This window comes from Mercurialis annua, linkage group LG1-X, assembly GCF_937616625.2.
Source record: "Mercurialis annua linkage group LG1-X, ddMerAnnu1.2, whole genome shotgun sequence".
In the NCBI taxonomy this organism is placed as follows: domain Eukaryota; kingdom Viridiplantae; phylum Streptophyta; class Magnoliopsida; order Malpighiales; family Euphorbiaceae; genus Mercurialis; species Mercurialis annua.
Window position 1 is genome coordinate 71,511,766 of NC_065570.1, and position 20,277 is coordinate 71,532,042.

Sequence of the window (20,277 nt, forward strand, 5' to 3'; positions counted from 1 at the left end):
AGAACAGGGTGACGTAGTTTGGTAAAAGAATTCCATGGAATTTTATACAATTTACAATCGGTTGGAAAGAATGTTAACAATTTAGTTATTTAAAATATGTTATTCTTTAAACATAAAAATGAAAATAACACCAAAGCCAGAGGCATGATCCCAGTGAGAATGATAGTCGATTAAATAAATGAAAACAACTAATAATTGGATTGAAGAATTTTGAAATTTAAAATTTATTAAACTCATTGATTTTAAATCCATAAATATAAAATATAAAATATAAAATCTATAAATTTATTAATTTTTTTGTTTGTTTCATAAAAAAAAATTTGTTTGAATTGAACATTAAATTCATAAATTTATGAGGATAAAATTGAAAAAAATAAAATTTCAAAATACTCTTGTCATTTTTTAGAAATGTTGAATTTAAACTTTTTCAATTAAGATGTGAAAATTCAAATGAATTTTTTTAAAAGACGATAATAAATTATTACACATATACAAAAAAATAGTTAATCAAATAATTTTAGTGACATCATAGAATTTACTAGCATTTTAATTTCTTTTAGCATATTACCACTCTTTTTTTTACTGCCCATCCGGTTTTCAGGGCTTCGTTCTGATTAATCCGGATCTGACGCGCGTCGCGCACCTGACATGGTGGGTGAGTCTGCCAGTGAAAATTTTATGCATTTACAAGACTCGAACCCGAGATCTTGCTTAAACGATATTAAACTGCTTATAACCACTTGAACCAACCCCGTTAATTACCATAATTATTTAACCATAATTTAATTAATTTTTCTGTTTTTTATTTGTCCATCCTTTTAAGATGGTTTTAATTACTACTTTTTATTCATTCTTTCTTAATAAATAATTATAGTCTCTATATTTGCAATTTAAGAAAAATATATTTTTAAATATGAACAATTTTGAATAAATGGAAAACTTAAAAAGGGTTGCATCGATTTATTAACTATTTTTTTAAGCCAAACTTATTGTAGAAAGCCATTATTTTTTAGATTATTTACATATCAAAATTTATATTACCGTCTCACTTTTATGATAGATTTAATTTTATTATATAATTGCATCGTATATTTTTATTTTTTTTATTTTTTGACATTATATTACACACTTTCATTTTTAAATTATACTTGAGGAAAAACTACTATAAACTATACAATGTAAACGCACCCAAAAGTAAAATGTGGGATGTATATCTATAAAATTAAAATGTTAGAATTTAATAGGCAATAAACTAATATTTCTTTCTAGAAACAAATTGAAGTTTTTATGTGTTCATATTAATTATGAGTACAAACTTTTGACTTTCTTCTTCGATTTTTCCATCTATAGAACACGACATTAGAAGACAGCGAAGTCGTCGTTTACTTGGTGAAATCGCTCTCCTTCTTTCAACCAGTCTACACAACATAACATTATAGCCAAGAATTAGGAGGTATCCAGTTCGTTTATGCAAACATGACCATCTTACTTAATTTATTTCTTTTCTTTGTGCTCTATACCATCACCAACCATCTCTTCAACAAAATCCGAAATCTCCCTCCAACCCCCTTCCCATCGCTCCCCATAATAGGCCATCTCCACCTCATCAAGAAACCTCTCCACCGATCCCTCTCCGCCTTATCCAACTACTACGGCCCTATCCTCCTCCTTCAATTCGGCTACCGCCGTGTCCTGGTTGTCTCCTCCCCTTCCGCCGCTGAAGATTGTTTCACTAAATGTGACATTGCTTTCGCCAACCGTCCACGTCTTCTCGCCGGCAAACATTTAGGCTACAACTTCACCACCCTCGCTTGGGCACCGTACGGTGATAAACTGCGAAGCCTTCGGAAATTATCTGCCGTGGAAGTTCTGTCAGCTCATCGTCTGCAGTTGTTGTCTAGCATACGTAGCGATGAGGTGAAGTCGTTGGTTCAATGTTTGTTCAGAAATAAGAAAGGTGACGAACATGTTAATCTGAAAACTGCTTTTTTTGAGCTGATGCTAAATGTTATGATGAGAATGATTGCTGGGAAAAGGTATTACGGTGAAAACGTTGAAGAAGCGGAGCAATCGAGAAATTTTCAGGAGATAGTGAGGGAGACATTCATTGCGGCGGGGACAAATATGGGGGACTTTTTGCCGTTGGTGGCGGTGATCGGAGGCGGAGAGAAGAAGCTTAAGAAACTGGGTGCAAGGAGAGATTGTTTTATTCAAGATTTGATTGATGAACACAGACAACGAATAGCTAGTTCTTCGTCGGAGGAGAGAACCAAAACTTTGATCGAGGTGTTGCTGTCGCTTCAAGAATCAGAACCGGAAAATTATACTGATGAAACTATCAAAAGCCTTATGCTGGTAAGATTTTTATTTACTGCTCTTTATAATTAATTACTATGTCTTCACATTCATTCCGTGATTAGTGGCGTAAATCATTTTCTAGCTAAGAATTAAGAATACTTAAAACGCAAGAAGAAGAAAAAGGAACCCTTCCAAAACCTCTGTTTTCTTTGGGGATATGCAAGCTGTGTTCCCACGCAAGTGGAAAATATCTTCAAATGTGACATGACTTCTTTGAAACAAAACAATGACTTGACTTTTAAATAGAACCATTTAAATTTGTTAATTAAAAAAATATTTTTAAGACATTTTGTCTATTCAGTGAATAAATGTTCTACTTTAACGCTTCCATTTTATTTAATAATTTTTAATTGAATTAAATTCTTTTAGCATTATTTCAATTTGAGAGGTCATATTTAATAAATTTATAATATTCATTATCAAATGAATGATGTATATATAAAAAAAAGCTATTTGAATTAAATTAATATATACCATCCATCCATTTTACAATCAATGATATAAATCATAAACATAACCCTATCAAGTTTAAATGAACTTGAAGAAATTCTGATCATTTTTATTTATAAAATATTTTTCACACTGTTTTTTTTCCTGTTATCCTCTTCTGTTAATACATTTAATTAAAAAATATATTTTTAAAAATTATGATGCATTTAATGTTATATGAAAATATAAAGATAAAAACACTAAAGTTTCTTAAACAATATGCAATGAGAATTATCTCAATTAGAATAAGACAAAAAGAGTAAATGATTCTATTTAAAAAATTTATTTACAAGCGAGACTCCTAACAACGAAAAATTCTTCTATGAACCAAATTTACTACTTAAAATTATAAACCAACCATTTATCGTGTGACACGTGATAAAAATAAATTTGATAACCAACTATTAAATACCACATTAATTCATCATATTTTAACTATAATTAATTAATGTAATATTTAATGATTAGTATTATTTTCATGTGCCATATGATGAGTGGATAGTTTATAATTCTATGTGGCAAACTAGGTTCACACAAGCAGTATTTTAAAAATCATATCAGCGGCTAAACAAGTGAAGCAACCGGTTTCCTGTTCAATCGGCGGTTGAACCAGTTCAGTTACATTTTAAAAAAAACTTACAGCTAGGAGGAATTTTAGATTTCTAATAACATATTTTTTTGTTGCTATTTTTCTTAATCTGGTTCGATAGTAGCCCAATCGGTTTGACAGTCCAAACCGGCCCAACCCAGTTCAATTAGAATTCCGGTTAGTTTGAACCAGACCATTGACCAGATCCAGGTTCGACCGGTCGGTCAGGTCCGTTTTTTTAAACACGCACAAAAGTACTTCGCCTAATAATATACTCTACATAAAAAGACCACCTTACTTTGACAAAATAAACCACCTTAGCAAATTAGTAAAATAAAGCAAATAAAGATTTATGGTTAAAATATGAAAAATTAGTTATTATATCCTATTTATTAGTTAATTTATACTTAATTATTATCGTCTTAGTGACTTAAATTAAAATTATATATGCCTTTAAATTATATCGTGCCCACCCGCAGTATATTACGATTTTCTAAAATATATAGTTTACATGCTGAAAGTCTTTAGGCAAGATCCAAACTCCAAAGGATATGATATAAGACTATAGTTATAATGATATCTTTATTTTCATAAAAGTTTATTTAGCACTTCTAACCTGACTTATGTTGAAGGGGATCTAATAGGTGTTTTAAAAACTAAACTAATGGCTGAATTGGTGAAGCCATTGAATTTCGGTTTAACCGGTTCGATGAAATTTTTCAAAATAAAAATAGAATAAAATTAACAACCAATTTTAGATTTTTAGTGACAGAAAAGTTATCTTCATTTGATTTGATAGTGATCCAACCGGTTCGCTCGATCTAAATCGGCCCTAACCGGTTCAACTGGATATTTGATCTTTTGTGTTTTTAAACTAGACTACTGGTCGGATTTTGGTTCGACCGGACAGTCCGTTAAAACACTGGATCTAACAACATAAATGATCAAATGAGTTCAAATAGAGTTTGTGATATTTTTTTTTTCATAAAAGTTTATGGATAAAAAGTTCTATAATTTGTCAATTTTGGGATTAATTTATATTATAAACTCAGTCTTGATGATCATAAATTGACTCAAAATTTATTAAATATGGTTATTTTTTTATCTAAAGACACAAATTTAATAATTTTTTATCTTCTATACCAAATTGGAGCGTGGAATGAATATACATTTCACCCATCAAGTTGGCATAAAAGATAAAGAAATGTTCAAATTGGTGGAGCTGGACAAATAAATTCACAACTTGATAAAATCATTATTCCATGTTAGCAAATAACAGTGTGCATCAATTTACAAAAGACTCAATTTTACAAAGTTGGTATATTTGTCCAAAACCATCAACTAGTACATTTTTTTAACGTTTTATGACAAATTAAATGTGTGAAATGAACTTTTATTGTTTTTATTTAAAGTAGGCAAAAAATATTCTGAAGTCCTTGTATTTTAAAATCGGCTTAATCACCAAAAAAACCCTCATCTTTTAGCCTCTTTTCAAATGTACCCTGACGTTACAATTTTGTCAGTTACACCCTAATTCGCACCTTTGGTTTTCAATTCCACCCTCAAGTACTAAATTGATCTCTTTTTCATTCAAAAAAATTGAAATAAGTCATCCATTTTTAACTTTTTATGTGGAAAAAAGTTCAAACGAGTACTTTATAAGGTTTTTATGAATTTTTTCCGAGTGAAAAAAGTCCAATTTAATTTTGAGGGTGGAATTGAAACCCAAAGGTGCAAATTAGGGTGCAATTGACAAAATTGCAACGTCAGGGTGCAACTGAAAAGGGGCTAAAAGGTGAGGGTTTTTTTGGTGATTAAGCCTTTAAAATCAAAGTTGCAAGAAATAGGAAATTTTAAACTTTCACATGAAATAGGAAATTTAGTTAATACAGTTGGAATATTGTTTGACCTCTTATTATTAATCCCATGACTAATATAATTTGTATATTTTCATTATTTGAATTAACCTTTGTTACTAAATTAATGATGTTTGTTCATAACAATACCCACATCATATTATAAAAATCGATTAGAAAAAAAGTTCAATTTTTTTAAAAATATGAATGAAAACCGAGTCTGAATTTATGTTATATGTATATTCACAATTCACTTAAAAGATATAAAAACTCAAAACTAAGAATTATAATTTTAACAAAATAATTTATAAGATTAAAAGTTTATTAATAGCATAATGCGCAATTGTTCCCTTTTAGTGTTAGTAAAGTACTAATTTTGGGTGTTTAAACAGAATCTACTGGGAGCAGGAACTGATACTTCAGCAGTAACCATGGAATGGGCAATGTCAGTTTTAGTAAACAATCCTCATATTATAAAAAAAGCACAGGAAGAACTGGATAGTGTCGTCGGGGACGATCGTCTGATGGGCGAATCTGATATACCAAAACTTCCTTATCTTCACTGCATCATAAACGAAGTAATGCGAATATATCCAGCAGGACCACTATTGGTTCCTCACGAGTCGTCAGAGGAGTGTTATATAGGAGGCTATCGCATTCCTGCCGGCACAATGTTGCTAGTGAACATGTGGAGCATTCAAAATGACCCTAGATATTGGGAGGAGCCCACAAAATTTAAGCCGGAAAGATTTGAAGGGTGCGAAGGAGTGAGAGATGGGTTCAGGTTGATGCCTTTTGGGTCGGGAAGGCGGAGCTGCCCTGGAGAAGGCTTGGCCTTGCGTATGATTGCTTTAGGCTTAGGTTCACTGCTTCAGTGCTTTGATTGGGAGAGAGTTGGCGCAGATTTGGTGGACATGACTGAAGGTGTTGGACTCACCATGCCCAGGGCTCATCCTTTGGTGGTCAAATGTAGCCCACGTTCTTCCATGGTCAACCTGCTCTCCAAGGTTTGAATTATTTTGCATGTATGTTGCTGTATTATATTTCCATGTATTGAGTGAAAGCAAGAGTCATACTAGAACTAAATGTCATTCGTATTATAATTTATCTTGATAAAGTAAAAGTTGCATTATTGAGCTCATTGCATGGAATAATTATACAACGCAGGATGGTGTCACGTTACTCGTACTACAAACGTTTGTGATATTATGATATTTAATAATAAAAAGATAATTAATATTGATAATTTTAATATCGCAAATATTCATTGGCTTATTGCATAACCGTTCTGTGAAATAAACGCTAGATTACATGTCTAACTGTAGAGTTTGGTAGGTGACACCGAGTCCTGTTCCATTTGACTTGAATTCCCATTTAAAAAGCAAAACCAACTAGACCTTTGATTTGTTGAAATCTGATCATCTGCTGCGTGTTTTAGATCTGAAACCTGTGGTTTGAATCAAAAGAAACCCAAAGATATAATAATTCGAGAATCAGAAACTACGTGTAACTAGTCTATAGTTTCTACGACTTTATAAAATAAAAACAAAAAATAAAAAGTAATTAAGTTCAAGATCAAATAATGCCTTATCATACACTTTATCTTTTATTCTTGGTCTGCTGCAACAACTCATTGGATAACAAAGCGACACATATATAACAAGCATTTCTGTAATTTGCAAAAAGAATTGAGAATTTGAATTTGTGCTTAATTTGTTGAACCAAATTGGGGATCCTCGTCATGCATAAGTAAAAGAACGGTGCTAATTAAATCATGCTGTCATATTCAGTGGGCAGCATTTACCATTTTATATAGATTGATTCGATCAGTGGAAGGAAAAGTGGATGGTGGGTTTTAAGTCATTCAACTCTTTATGATAGCTTTAACTTATTATCTTTTTCCAGAAATTATTGATTAATTAGCAGTTGGTGGACACAGTGTATATTACTCCAAATCAAAATTTATTAAGATCACTAAATGGGATTAATTTCTCAATTAGAAGAGGTAATAAGAATAAGAGTTCATAGAAATATAAAAACTAATTTAGTGAAGTTATGTTTTGAGAATTGTTTAAAAAGTAAAAGAGATTTAATTGTGAAATGGATAATTTCTATAAAATTGAGTGATTTAATAAGTTTATTTTACATTTCGATTATTTTTAATTGAAATTTAATTTTTTTTATTTATTAACCTTTTAAATTCAGTAATATTATGTGTCAGACAATTAATTAAAATTATAATTTTTACATAATAAACTAAGTTCAAGAGTAGATCTAGAAAGAGCGTATGGTGGACAATTGCGCACCTTATTATTTTGGAATTCCTTCAAAATAAATAGTATTATAAAATTGAATAGTATAATTTTGCTGTTTTAAAATTTATAGTATTATTCACTTTAAATTTATATTCGACAGTTTTACATCACTTATAAGTTTTCAGTAAAAAAATTCCGCCTTATAAAAAGTTTCTAAATCTACCACTTAGATTGATGTAATTATAAATTATTCGATTAAAGTAGCAATTTGCCCCTTCAACTTGTAAGCAATGGGCAATTAACACATAAATTAACTTTGTTGGCAAATCAATACACGAACTTGGTGATTATGGGCAATTAGTCCATTTTGGCAAATTAACTTACAAATTTTGGGGGGCAAATTGCCAATTTAAGATACAATTAACTCACAAATTAAAGGGGCAAATTGCCAAAATGGGGCAAACTGCCCATAATCACCAAGTTCGTGTACTGATTTGCCCACCAAATTAATTTATGTGTTAATTGCACATTGCTTATAAGTTTAGGGGCATATTGTCAATTAAGTCTAAATTATTCCCATCCCAACTTTAAATAATATATGAAAGTGTTTTATTATTAGGAATGCGCATCTAAGTGGAGAGTACATAATTTGCATGTCTTGTAGCATTTTTAACTGATCCTATTGCTTATCGTTCTGTCTAGCATATATGGAAAGTTGCCATATTGATCACACTTTTGTCTGTACAACAAAATTATAACTAAAGCTACCTAAATAGCACATTCCTCAGCGTCCAAAATTCACTAAACTTCAAATTTAAATTAATTAGCCATCTGCATCCTTCTGCTATCACATTTAATACATTGACAAATAAGCAGAAGAAAAAAAATTAATCTGCTTAACCTAATTTCAAACTATAAAGCAGAACATGAGATTCAGAATAGCTCTGTATAAATTTAATTTCAAATTGTTATTAAACACTGTTTGCTTTGTTTTTTCTTAAGTCTATAAATTTAATAAACTTCATGTGGATTTTAAATTTATTAAATGTAAAATATATAAATTTAAAATTTTATCTTTTGAATTAAATATAGGAGTATTTTAAAATAATACAATATTATAAAACAATCCATCACCAATAAAAAGAGTTAAATTAGTGTATCTAAAATTGAGATTTAAAAAAAAATTAAAAATTATGTATTCATACTTTTTATTTTATTTAAAATAAATTTTATAAAAACAATATTCAAAATCTTTGAATTCAAACGAGCTCAATTGTAGAAAACTCCTACAACCATTGACATGACACTATTTGATTGGCCATTTTCAACACATTTAATATATCTATAAAATTATAACTTTAGTTCCTATATTTTATTAGAAGTTATATTTTAATTATTTAGAGTAATTTTTTTCTTCTTTCAAATAATATTGAAAGACTATAATTCTTATTAACATTTTATCATGAATGAAAAATTAAATTAATGAAAATTAGCTTATATATTAATAATAATGCAGTCTAAATTTTAATTACTATTATAATAACTAGGGTTAATGTCATAAAAATTCACCAACTTTACACGTTTTCTCATTTTAATCACGTAGTTTAAATTTTCTCATTTTCATGCACGAACTACTACTTTTTCTCAAATTTATACACGGTACTGAGTTGGCACTCATTCATTGGTGTAAAATGACCTCCACCTCAGCGAATTACATCAATGGAGCCGTGACACCTCAGCACGTGCAAGAAAAGGTGGAAGTTTGTGCATGAAAATGAGAAAAATTAAATTACGTGATTAAAATGAGAAATCGGGTAAAGTTGATGGATTTTTATAACATTAACCTTAATAATTATCTAAAATCATTTACAGTGTAACTTACCATAATTTTAAAAAATAAAAATGGATGAAATATATATTTATCTAAAATAATGTATTATTTTCAAAAAATTATTAATAAAAATTTTGAGGAGCTGAATTTATAAAAAATATTTTTAGTTAACTAATTATATATAGAAACTAAAATTATAACTTTGTAGATATATTAAATGTGTTGTAAAATCAAATAATGTCATGTCAATGGTTGTAGGAAAATTTTATTGCTCAAGTGGGAAAAAATAAAATAAAACTTAAACTTAAATGTAAAAGAAAAAAAAAGATCCACGTGGCAGACGCTTATGATGACAAGATATCGATGGTTGCCACGAGGGACTAGTGCAGTCTCCAAAAACGACATGATGACGAAATCCATAATAAAGAGAAGACATATAAATCCGTCACCACCTATGCCCACTCTTCCCATCTCATCGACCGGCAACACCTTTACAAATCCAGCACTGCCGCCTCAGCCATTTCAACAGCCCACAACACCTCGGACCACACCACTGGCACCGCCGCAATTTAAAAGAATATTCCGACAGGAAAATATATTACAGTGGACTATTCTTTTGTAAAATATAATGAATTCCCAATCCGGAGAAGAAGATCCCAGAGAAGGAAATAAGAACATAAAACAAGATGAATCTAGCCGTCTATTACCATCAACGCCGACATCTCAATCGTCAGCAACAACAACAACCGGCGAAGAAGAAGAAGAGGCGGCGTTCGAAGCGCGAGAGAAAATCCTCATCGTCGACGCGGACGGTCACCATTCAACCGAATCCATAGATTACGTACCGCCTTTCTCGTGGAAGAAACTCTGGTTATTTACCGGGCCGGGTTTTTTGATGAGCATAGCTTTTTTAGATCCGGGTAATTTAGAAGGGGATCTCCAAGCTGGAGCTATAGCTGGGTATAAATTGTTGTGGCTGTTAATGTGGGCAACTGTGATGGGATTGCTAATTCAGATGCTATCGGCGCGTGTTGGTGTGGCCACCGGAAAACACTTGGCGGAGCTGTGTAGAGAAGAGTATCCGAATTGGGCTAGGTTGATTCTGTGGTTCATGGCTGAGGTGGCACTTATTGGCGCTGATATACAAGAAGTTATCGGCAGTGCTATAGCCATTCATATCTTGAGTAATGGATTTCTTCCTCTGTGGGCTGGTGTTGTTATTACTGCTCTCGATTGGTACGTTTGTGACACTATTTAGTTTTCATATCAATTTTACTTGAATTTGTGTGTTCTTAATTCTGTGTGTTTGTTTATATGGGCAGTTTTATGTTTTTGTTTCTAGAGAATTATGGAGTGAGGAAATTAGAAGCTGCTTTTGCTGTGCTTATTGCAACTATGGCTATCTCATTTGCTTGGATGTTTGCTGACACTAAACCCAGTGGAAAACAACTCATCATGGGTAAGTAAGAAATTAGAATAACAATGTTATTTTCCATGCTTGGTTGTCTAATTATTCTCCAACTCAATTATTCTGATACTTGTTATAGGTATTTTAATTCCAAGGCTTAGTTCGAAAACAATTCGGCAAGCTGTTGGGGTTGTAGGCTGTGTTATAATGCCTCACAATGTATTCTTGCATTCGGCTTTGGTACAGTCGAGAAAGATCGACCCTCAGAAGAAAGGTCGCGTCCAGGAGGCTCTAAATTACTACTTGATTGAGTCTTCCATTGCTCTTTTTATCTCCTTCATGATTAATTTGTTCGTCACAACTGTGTTTGCCAAGGGATTCTATGGCACTAAACAAGCTAATAGCATAGGACTAGTCAATGCGGGGCAGTATCTTCAGGAAAAATATGGAGGTGGCCATTTTCCAATTCTTTATATATGGGGTATTGGCTTGTTAGCAGCTGGGCAGAGTAGCACAATAACTGGTACATATGCTGGGCAGTTCATCATGGGAGGGTTTCTCAATCTTCGACTTAAGAAATGGTTAAGGGCATTGATAACACGAAGTTTTGCTATTGTGCCAACTATGATAGTAGCTCTTGTGTTTAACAAATCTGAAGCTTCGTTGGATATTTTGAACGAATGGCTAAATGTGCTTCAGTCCATACAGATCCCTTTTGCACTTATTCCCCTTCTTACTTTGGTGGCTAAAGAGCAAGTTATGGGGTCCTTCAAAATTACACCTATTTTCGAGGTAAACTGTTAAATTTTGTACCTTATTTTTTTTATAGAATTCGTAATTTTACTTTGTGTGAGTAGTTATATGTAGTTTATCCGTAATTGTATGGTTGAAAGAGTTTATGGACATGCTCAGTAGGTTTTTCAAATTTAGACAGATTATGGTTGCAAGATGAGAACAGAAAAAATTATTCTCGTTCCGGGCCTCTTAAGTGATTTTTCTTGTACTCCCTTTAGTTACTCCCACATATCACTTCTGTGAGGCAATTTTTTTTATTTCTCTAGCTTGTTATGTAAAGGCACACAACGTAACCAAAGAGAAAACAAGAAAAAACATATTATCATTGAAAATTTTGTGAACCATTCAGGTTTACGTTACTAGTCCTTTTCCTTGGTCACTTTACTTGGTTAAGGAGCCCTTGACAAAGATGGATTTATGTGCTGTCTTCAACAACTTACCATGCCTTTTATCCCAATGAGTGTAGAACATAGTAGTAAACGTGTTATCTAATGAACCATTAAGGCATTAACCAAACGAATAGGTCTTTTTGATGACTAATTAGGCCATAACCATGAATATCTGTTCTTCAGAAAGATCTTGTGTGATTCAAACTTCACGAGATCGTTACCTTCTGAAACATTTTGGAATTTTCCTCATAACATTTCTGTTGCTTTAAAGGATATCTAGATACCTTCATTGAGTTTTTTGAAATTTAGTATTTTCATATATATTAAGATCAACCATGCGAGAGCTTAGCAATTCTAAATCTCAAAGGAAATTAGAACAATGGTGTGATTATTGATTAGGGACGAAGGCCATAGTGCAGATAGATGCCCTAATTTTCTGAAAAAGTTAAGACTGTTTTTCCAAATATTTATGCAAATGTTAAGTGATCTCTACAAATCATTAGATTTTGAAAAATCTGCTGAAGAAGCACTCAATTTTGTTGAGGTTGAGTCGATGAGTAATGTATCTTTAAATATAATGTTAAGTTGATACTTGATAGTGGTATACTGAGTCTCAAAAGAAACAGATGCAGCTGTGATTTATAAGAGATAGCCTGCCCTCCTTTTTTGCTTTCTGTAGGAGTATAAATCTCCAACTTTTTTAGTTTTAAGGCTCAATTAAAATACACCAGCTGATGGAACAATCTCTCTGACAAGTAGTGTTTAATCAGTTCTTTGTTTGAGCTGTCAAATATAAATTGTCAAGCTTCAAAGTAAAACCTAAAAACTACTTTCTTATATTTTTTCAGTTAAATCATGCATATCTGAACCAAAATTTTGGGATCAAGCTACTTACATATAATACATGCTAATGCTATTGATTTGTACTTGGCTGTGTTCTCGTGAATTAGAATGAAAAACTATAGCCTTATCCCATAATTGCTAAATTTTGTGCATTGGAAAGAATCTTTGCTGGTTTTTGTTCTGTCTTTGATACTTCCTCAATTGATTTTGTAGAGGCTGGCATGGACCGTAGCTATCCTGGTTATGCTGATAAATGGATATTTGTTGCTTGATTTCTTCATATCTGAAGTTAAAGGACTGCTATTTGGATTTCTCGCCTGCACTGGCACAGTTGCATATGTATCATTTATTATATATCTTGTGTCACACGGAACCACTGTTTCTTCGACTTGGCTGAGCTTAGAACTATCGAAGAGGAATCCTTATGCTGGAAATTGAGTTTTTTCAGTTTCAAGAAATTTCAGAAAAGTTAATAACAAACGTCTCCCTGATTCTGAAGGCCTGCCGTATAGCACGACAGCCACCGCAGCTCTTCCAACGGTAAAACATTCTTTAACTGTCATATTGCCTGATCATACATGAAGTGAGCATACAACAATATCTCTACTTTTTGCATAGAGGAGCTATGTGGTCATGTTTATTGATTACTTGATCATAACGAGGATATATTTTCAATGGTCTAGTGTGTGGATAAAGCATCTTTTTACCGAAAGGGTAAAAACCTGCAATGTAATAATAGGTTTAGGGCTCCTAGTTCATTAGAATTTAGGAAGAATTAAATTAGTTATTTATTATAAAAAAAATTATTTCGGTTTTGTTGCTGCAATTTTATATTGTACCATAATCAAAACATTAGTGTAATTGACTTGGAGATGGAGACTAATCAATACAACAGTCACAGACTGAAGTAAAATTTTGCAGACTTGCTTATCTGGAGAATATGTTGCTTCTTCTTGCATCCTTGGCTTTTGGTTCTTTTAAATTCTGGATCAAATTGGAGTGGTGTGGTATGAATCCAAAGATTTTAAGGTTGCTAAGTAATTGAAATTGACGATAAATTCTTGAGAAACAAAGTATGAATTTCACCCCCTTCAACTTGGCACAATAAATTTTCCGCGAAAAGAAAAATCAAAAGAAATTTGCACCTTTTATCATTTTGAGTCAAATCCCCACTACTAATTTCTTACCTTTTTTTAAAAAAAAATAACTATAATGTTTACCTCATTTTTTAAATTGATACTTAATAATTTTTTAAATTCAATTATGATTTCATATTTTTAAATTTTATGTTAACTCAATTTAAATGATCAACCAATAATTTGATATGAACTTAAATTTATAAGTAAAAATAAAATTTAAAATTTCAAAGTCATGTCAAGTTTTTTTTTTTTAAAGACAAATCTATAATGAAGATAACAATATAATGATGAAAGCCATATAACAATAATTTTTTTATATGATTTTTCAAGGTTAAAGCAGTCAATAAAAGACAATAAATGTGATACAAGCAAAGATTAAAAAGAAGTCTAATCATGAATTCCGCAAACTTGACACAATGATAAACCGTCGGACGGAGATTTCGATCTTCTTCTTCCAATAAGATGGAAAATCCGCTCGAACCGTTGAAGCGTAATATTTTTGCCAAACAACCATCCTCATGATCTATAAAGTTAAAAGTCATAAACTTCTCGATTTTTAGATCTACAGAAACTTGATTTTGAAGAATGATCAAACACTAAAGATTTTTAATAAATTTAAAAAATTAAAACAAAAAAGGTAGTAAAGACCTTAAAATTTATTCCAACATGATAAAATCAAAAAAATCCAACTCGAAATTAAAATTTTAATAAAAATTTATTGAAATAAAGAATAGATTTATAATAATTAAAAATATGGGCGTTTCCGGCTTCCATCCTTAAAAAGATGAAGAAAATGAAAGCTTTTTCTAGAGAGAAATGAGAGCACCATGTTCGAAAGAGAGAGGGGTTTTAAAGTGCAAGTCTTGTCAAGTTCAGAAACAAAATTAACATAACGTTGGTATGAAACAAATGGACCCAAAACCAGAAGTAATAAACAAATGAAAGAGTCAAAAACTCAAATCGAAATAGACTCCTTAATAAAATAAGGCGTGTTGGTGAACGGTTTGAAACGAAGGGTCCACTAGATCAAAGTGGTCCCCAAAGCAACACAAAAAAATAGTTTAAAATGTTTTGTTACCTATTGGTCAATCGTTTAAAAAAGCACTTTCCTAGGTGGTGTGTGGGCTGACAGACACACGCCGCGTAAAACCACTCGCTCGCATGAAAATTTGCCATTTTTGCATGCAAAGTGTTTCATAGACCCTATCTATCTTTAGCTATAGCCACCGCCATATCATCATCTCTTTGATCCCTTTCACGTTTCCATCTCTTCTGTCTCAGTCTCCTTCTATTACTCTAAGTCTTCCCATTCTATTTTTATGCAATTACAAATACTTAAGTTTTTTTTGTTATCAATACTGAAAATTACTCTATTTGTTCATCAGATTTTTTTGTTTCAAACACAAATCTCTTAAAATCCCGATATTTTCTCTTGTTAACCCCAACTCTAACTAAACTAATTAACAACCCTTTTACTAATACTACCCAAAACCCTTCACCTCTTCATCTTCCTCTGTTTTTTGAGTTATGGCTCAGCAAAACGGCGATTCTTTATTTCCGTCGATGCCGTTTGATCCGTCAATTTTTCATTCAAGAAACACACCATCCTCATCCTCATTATCATCTCTCCGTCACCCACACCATCTTTTATCTCAAACTTCCACTACCCAAAACCCTTATTCTAATACTCAAGACATTGAATCTTTATTTTCTCGCCTTAATGTCGACGCCCCCCTCGGGTCGGTTTTAAATCGTCCATTTATGGGTACTCAGGCTTCTGGTGTTCAAGATTATGATATGGCACTACAGTTTAGTAACCTCAACCACTACAGCGGTGTAAATTCTTCCGCGTATCTTGGATTACCGCCAGATTACTGCTCTACAAGTACAAGCAGTATTTTGGAAAATTTTGTAAATGATTCAGTTCAGTTCCCCTGGAGAGGAGGTATTATTTCAAATGGCTTGCCATCGAAACCACCCCGAAATTCTAGCAAGCCTTATTGGTTACAGGAAGAGCCTTGTGGATTGTCAGCTTTGGAGTATAATTATATGAGGGGTCCTTTGAGTTTGTATTATTTGATGGGAAATATTGTGCGTTTAGCTAAGGATCAAAAGCACTGTAGGTTAGTGCAGAAGGCTCTTGATAATGTAACACCTGAGGAAACTCATATGGTACTTTTAGAGATTATTGATTCTATATGTGAATTGATGCCACACCCGTTTGGGAATTTTGTTGTACAAAAGCTTGTTGAGGTGTGTACTGAGGAACAGAGGCTTATGATTTTGTTGGCAATTACTGAAACTGAAAAGCAACTTTTTAGGATTTGTCTCGACGTGCATGGGTATGTAAAATATGCCATCTTTATTTGTTTATTTATTCAATCATTTGATATTGCTTCTTGGTTTCTGCTTGGGTTGTGATATTTTTATTGTGGCTTGATAGAACTCGCGCTTTAATGAAGCTGTTGGAAAGCATTGCCACCCATCAAGGCTCTGTTACTTCTAGACAGCAAGTTTCTGTAGTTATGTCAGCTATAAGCAGAGATGCAATTGATTTTGCTAAGGACACAAATGGCCACCATATCATCAAGTATTGCTTGGACCATTTCTTACCTGAAGACTACAAGGTCATCATCTTCTACTTATTATATATGCTTAACACAATATGCTTGTGTTCTCTTTTACATGCTTCCATGTGTTATGGTATTTAACTATTTATGATCACATGATTGTCTTATTACATGTTTTTTTCTTTGGTCGTCCAACTTTTGTCTCTTTATATTCCTTCAGTACTTAGTTTAAACCATACGTTTGAACTTGAAAACAATTGGGATGAGAGGCTTAGTTGTTCTGTATCTTTACATTTCTCGGATCATTCTTGGATACAATTAGCATTATATTATTGGAGTTCATAATGTGTTTGTTTACACATTCTTTTGATCTGTTCCTATTAGATAATGCTCAATTCATAAGTTCATGTTTCTTTTTTTATTTATGCTTCACTTGATTACTTGTCTTTACTGAATGCAATTGCTTGATTGTATGCTCCAGATTCTTATCTTTTTTCCTTCATTTCTCAATCATATGTCGGAGTAAATTGATGTCTCTAATCCTACATTTGCCAAAACGCTTGCCACGTCTTTATTTTTGATACTTCGAGGTCTTGTTGAAGGTGGTTCCCTGTGTAGTTGGACATGAGTGAAGGATGTTGCATACATATCTTTTTTGTGATGATTGAATGATGAGATCTGAAAACAAGTATATTTGCTACTGTCTTTCATTGTAAGATGGCTAACTTCTAGATCTTGTTTTTTAAAGGATGGGAAATATTAGATGTTTAGAATTGTGTCACGCTGAATACCTGATAGGTGCTAGTGCAACTGTGATATACTGGTTCCACAACATTCTATAAGATTAAGGCAGAACGATATGCGAGTCAAAGCGATGATTGTTATAGAAAGAGATAAGCTGACTTAGCTGATATCCTGCCTGGTTTTTTTTAAGGTAAAGTACAACATGCATATACATGTAACCTGAGTTTGCTAAACTCTATAGTACCACCTTCCCAACACCTATTTTTTGAAATTGTGAAATGTTTGACTGGTATAAGGCAGGGTTCACGTGGAGCATAGTGGTTTGGACCCTATGTGGTCACAATAGTATAGTTTGTGATTACTCGCAAAGACAATAATTTTATAGTATCTCAAAGTGGTTTGATAGTTTTTGTCTAAGCAACGAGATTGTTTCTGGTTTATATGATAAAATTTCAGCTAATATTTTCTGTTTTCCTTCTATCTTGTTTAGAAGTGTTGCTCATCTGCTCATGCAGTCTCTATTTTATGTGCTTGTGGTTGAGGAATTTATGTTGAAATATATAGCATATTTAAATGCTCTTTGCTTATCAATTTTTTCCTAAGCATAATTTGCTCTCTTGTCTTTCATCATGTAGTGTGTCGATTGAACATGTTGTGATTCCTAGCATGTAGATAGTTGATGAGAAAAATATAGGAAAAAGATAACACAAGGTTTGGAGATTGAATATTTTTTGGATTCCCAAATGTAGCAGTCAGATAATTCAATAAAGGTTTAGTACAAAACTATTAATTAAAATTGTCAGAAGTGGGATTTGAACCCACGCCCTCTCACGAAGACCAGAACTTGAGTCTGGCGCCTTAGACCACTCGGCCATCCTGACCTTGTTGAGACTAAATTTAAAAGAAAATAGAAACTTTCCTTAGTTAACCCTTTTAGACCTTCTGCTTTGCCTTTGTAATTAAGAGATTATCTAAAACCTGAATTCTTGTATGCAATTTGATTCGAATATTATGTCAGTTCCATTAACACTAGAGCTCAGGATAGATTCAAATACACTAGAAAACGTCTAGTAGTTGTTGTAGAATGTTTGATAAGTGCACATTTTTAAAAGATTACTTACCTTAAACTCCATAATTGTCTCGTGGGGATTATGACATTTTCCTTGAATCTATAGCATTGTAAATATCATTCTGCTTACTCCCTTGTAATCCTTTTTTTTTGAGAGAACTCCCTTGCAATCCTGATAAGTGATATACAGTGAACTTAAATAAGAGGATCATATATTCAGTCACAGAAGTTTTAGCGACCACGTATTCATCTTTATTCGGGATTATACAATTGTTTTACATATTTTTACCTATTTCTCATATTAGATTTACCCAAATAAACATGTTGTCTGAAAAAATAATTTCACATGCTGCTGATGGTGGATTGTCTGTTGTGCAGTATCTTCTGAGAGTGGTGGCACATAGCTGCTTTGATATTGCAACAGATAAAAGTGGATGTTGTATACTTCAGTACTGTGTTGATCTCTCTTCAGGAGATGCAAGAGACCTTCTGGTGGTTAAGATTACAGAGATCGCTCTCCCTCTAGCACATGATAGATACGGGTTCGTTTAACTAAAACTTAGACAATGTGTTGCGTCATGACTGATGGAATGCATAGTTCGTAATTTTTTTCCCTTCTCTCCAGCAACTATGTAGTACAGCATTTGTTAGGATTGAGGATCCCAGAAATCACAGCAAGTCTTCTCAGACAACTTGAAGGGAGTTTTGTAGCTCTTGCGTGTGATAAGTATGGCAGCAATGTTGTGGAGAAATGCCTGGTCGATTCAAGAGTGGAGCAATCTACTCAAATTGTTTTAGAGTTGCTTAGAAGTTCGAGTTTTCCAATGCTATTGGTGCATCCGTATGGGAACTTTGTTATCCAGTCTGCACTTAAAATATCTAAGGTTAGACAATACAACTGAAACTCCACTAGTTATCTGCCTCAATAAACAATTGCTATATATTATGATCATTGCACAGCCTGTGTGGCTTTGTAGCATATGAAGTGTGGTTAGGCTTTAATAATCAGTTCTGACCTATTTTAACGTCTGCGGAAAAAAACAGGGTCTAGTTCTGAGACTTTTGCTGAAAGTGATTGGGCTAAACATTCCCAGAATGCGCAGCAACATGTATGGAAAAAAGGTAATATATTGTCTCCAGAAAGAGAGGCTAATACCTGAGATATGAACATGTTTGAGGAAGATGGAAGTTTTGATGCACAGATTACTACCAATTTTAACTGCTGGGGCTTGTATGATTTTGTTGTTTGTGCTGTGTTCTTCAGCCCTTTTGGTGTATTTGTAATTTTGCCTCTTATAATTTTGAGCATGTGAAAGATGTATCATTTGAAAGAAGCCTCAGTATGTACTTTTTTTGAGTTTTCTTGTAGCATCAGTCATATACAAAGGGATGATACAAAGTGTCTTGAAACTGTACATTGTTATATTATCCCATATTTTGATTGTATAATATTAATAACCCATTATTTTTGCCTTTTCTTTATATGTTTTTCTTGTGAATGATTACTCTTGGAAAATTCTTTACTACGTCCATGATTTAATGGACTGTAGATTGTGTTTAGTTTATGTAATAGGTCCGAAATTAATAATTACTATTCCGTGTAAAATAACTATTCTATGATTTTTTTATAAAATAACCACTTCTCTCAAAAAGTAAAAAAAATAGTTATTTTATTTTTTCTTGGAATAACTATACTATATTATGCTATGAATTTGTGAAATACTAACAACTTCTAAAAAATAAAGAACAACTATTCTATTTTTCATGAAAAAACTATTCCATTTTATCAATCAAACATAGTTATAATACATTAAGTTTCAAATGCTTTTTTTTATATAATATTTTATCATGTGTCAGGAAAATTATAAGATGAATAATTTCATCCAATAATTTTTTATATTTCACAATGAAACTGATATATAATCATGGGAAGAAAATAATA

The 20,277-nt window shown here is 32.3% G+C and overlaps 3 protein-coding genes and 1 non-coding gene across 4 annotated transcripts; 3 read left to right on the plus strand and 1 right to left on the minus strand.

Annotated features, from left to right (window-relative positions):
* The first annotated feature begins 1,346 nt into the window (after positions 1-1,346).
* LOC126664791 (cytochrome P450 81Q32-like) lies at positions 1,347-6,433 on the plus strand. Its single transcript, XM_050357342.1, has 2 exons — positions 1,347-2,355; positions 5,685-6,433. The coding sequence occupies exons 1-2, from the start codon at positions 1,477-1,479 to the stop codon at positions 6,303-6,305; spliced, it is 1,500 nt and encodes a 499-aa protein (XP_050213299.1). The 5' UTR covers positions 1,347-1,476; the 3' UTR covers positions 6,306-6,433.
* A 3,373-nt stretch (positions 6,434-9,806) lies between these two features.
* On the plus strand, positions 9,807-13,743 carry LOC126664382 (metal transporter Nramp2-like). Its single transcript, XM_050356752.2, has 4 exons — positions 9,807-10,614; positions 10,701-10,837; positions 10,926-11,578; positions 13,027-13,743. The coding sequence occupies exons 1-4, from the start codon at positions 10,007-10,009 to the stop codon at positions 13,249-13,251; spliced, it is 1,623 nt and encodes a 540-aa protein (XP_050212709.1). The 5' UTR covers positions 9,807-10,006; the 3' UTR covers positions 13,252-13,743.
* A 1,103-nt stretch (positions 13,744-14,846) lies between these two features.
* Positions 14,847-19,805, plus strand: LOC126678800 (pumilio homolog 12-like). Its single transcript, XM_050373711.2, has 5 exons — positions 14,847-16,294; positions 16,396-16,579; positions 18,714-18,877; positions 18,961-19,219; positions 19,380-19,805. The coding sequence occupies exons 1-5, from the start codon at positions 15,480-15,482 to the stop codon at positions 19,500-19,502; spliced, it is 1,545 nt and encodes a 514-aa protein (XP_050229668.1). The 5' UTR covers positions 14,847-15,479; the 3' UTR covers positions 19,503-19,805.
* TRNAL-CAA (transfer RNA leucine (anticodon CAA)) lies at positions 18,064-18,147 on the minus strand. Its single transcript has one exon. It is a non-coding gene; the product is annotated as a tRNA-Leu (tRNA).
* Positions 19,806-20,277: the final 472 nt, after the last annotated feature.

Coding starts and splice junctions, on each gene's coding strand:
- LOC126664791 (XM_050357342.1), top strand. CDS start 1,477: ATGACCATCTTACTTAATTTATTTCTTTTCTTTGTGCTCTATACCATC. Junction 2,356..5,684: donor CTATCAAAAGCCTTATGCTG/GTAAGATTTTTA, acceptor GTGTTTAAACAG/AATCTACTGGGAGCAGGAAC.
- LOC126664382 (XM_050356752.2), top strand. CDS start 10,007: ATGAATTCCCAATCCGGAGAAGAAGATCCCAGAGAAGGAAATAAGAAC. Junction 10,615..10,700: donor GTTATTACTGCTCTCGATTG/GTACGTTTGTGA, acceptor TTATATGGGCAG/TTTTATGTTTTTGTTTCTAG. Junction 11,579..13,026: donor AAATTACACCTATTTTCGAG/GTAAACTGTTAA, acceptor TTGATTTTGTAG/AGGCTGGCATGGACCGTAGC.
- LOC126678800 (XM_050373711.2), top strand. CDS start 15,480: ATGGCTCAGCAAAACGGCGATTCTTTATTTCCGTCGATGCCGTTTGAT. Junction 16,295..16,395: donor ATTTGTCTCGACGTGCATGG/GTATGTAAAATA, acceptor GTGGCTTGATAG/AACTCGCGCTTTAATGAAGC. Junction 16,580..18,713: donor TCTTACCTGAAGACTACAAG/GTCATCATCTTC, acceptor TCTGTTGTGCAG/TATCTTCTGAGAGTGGTGGC.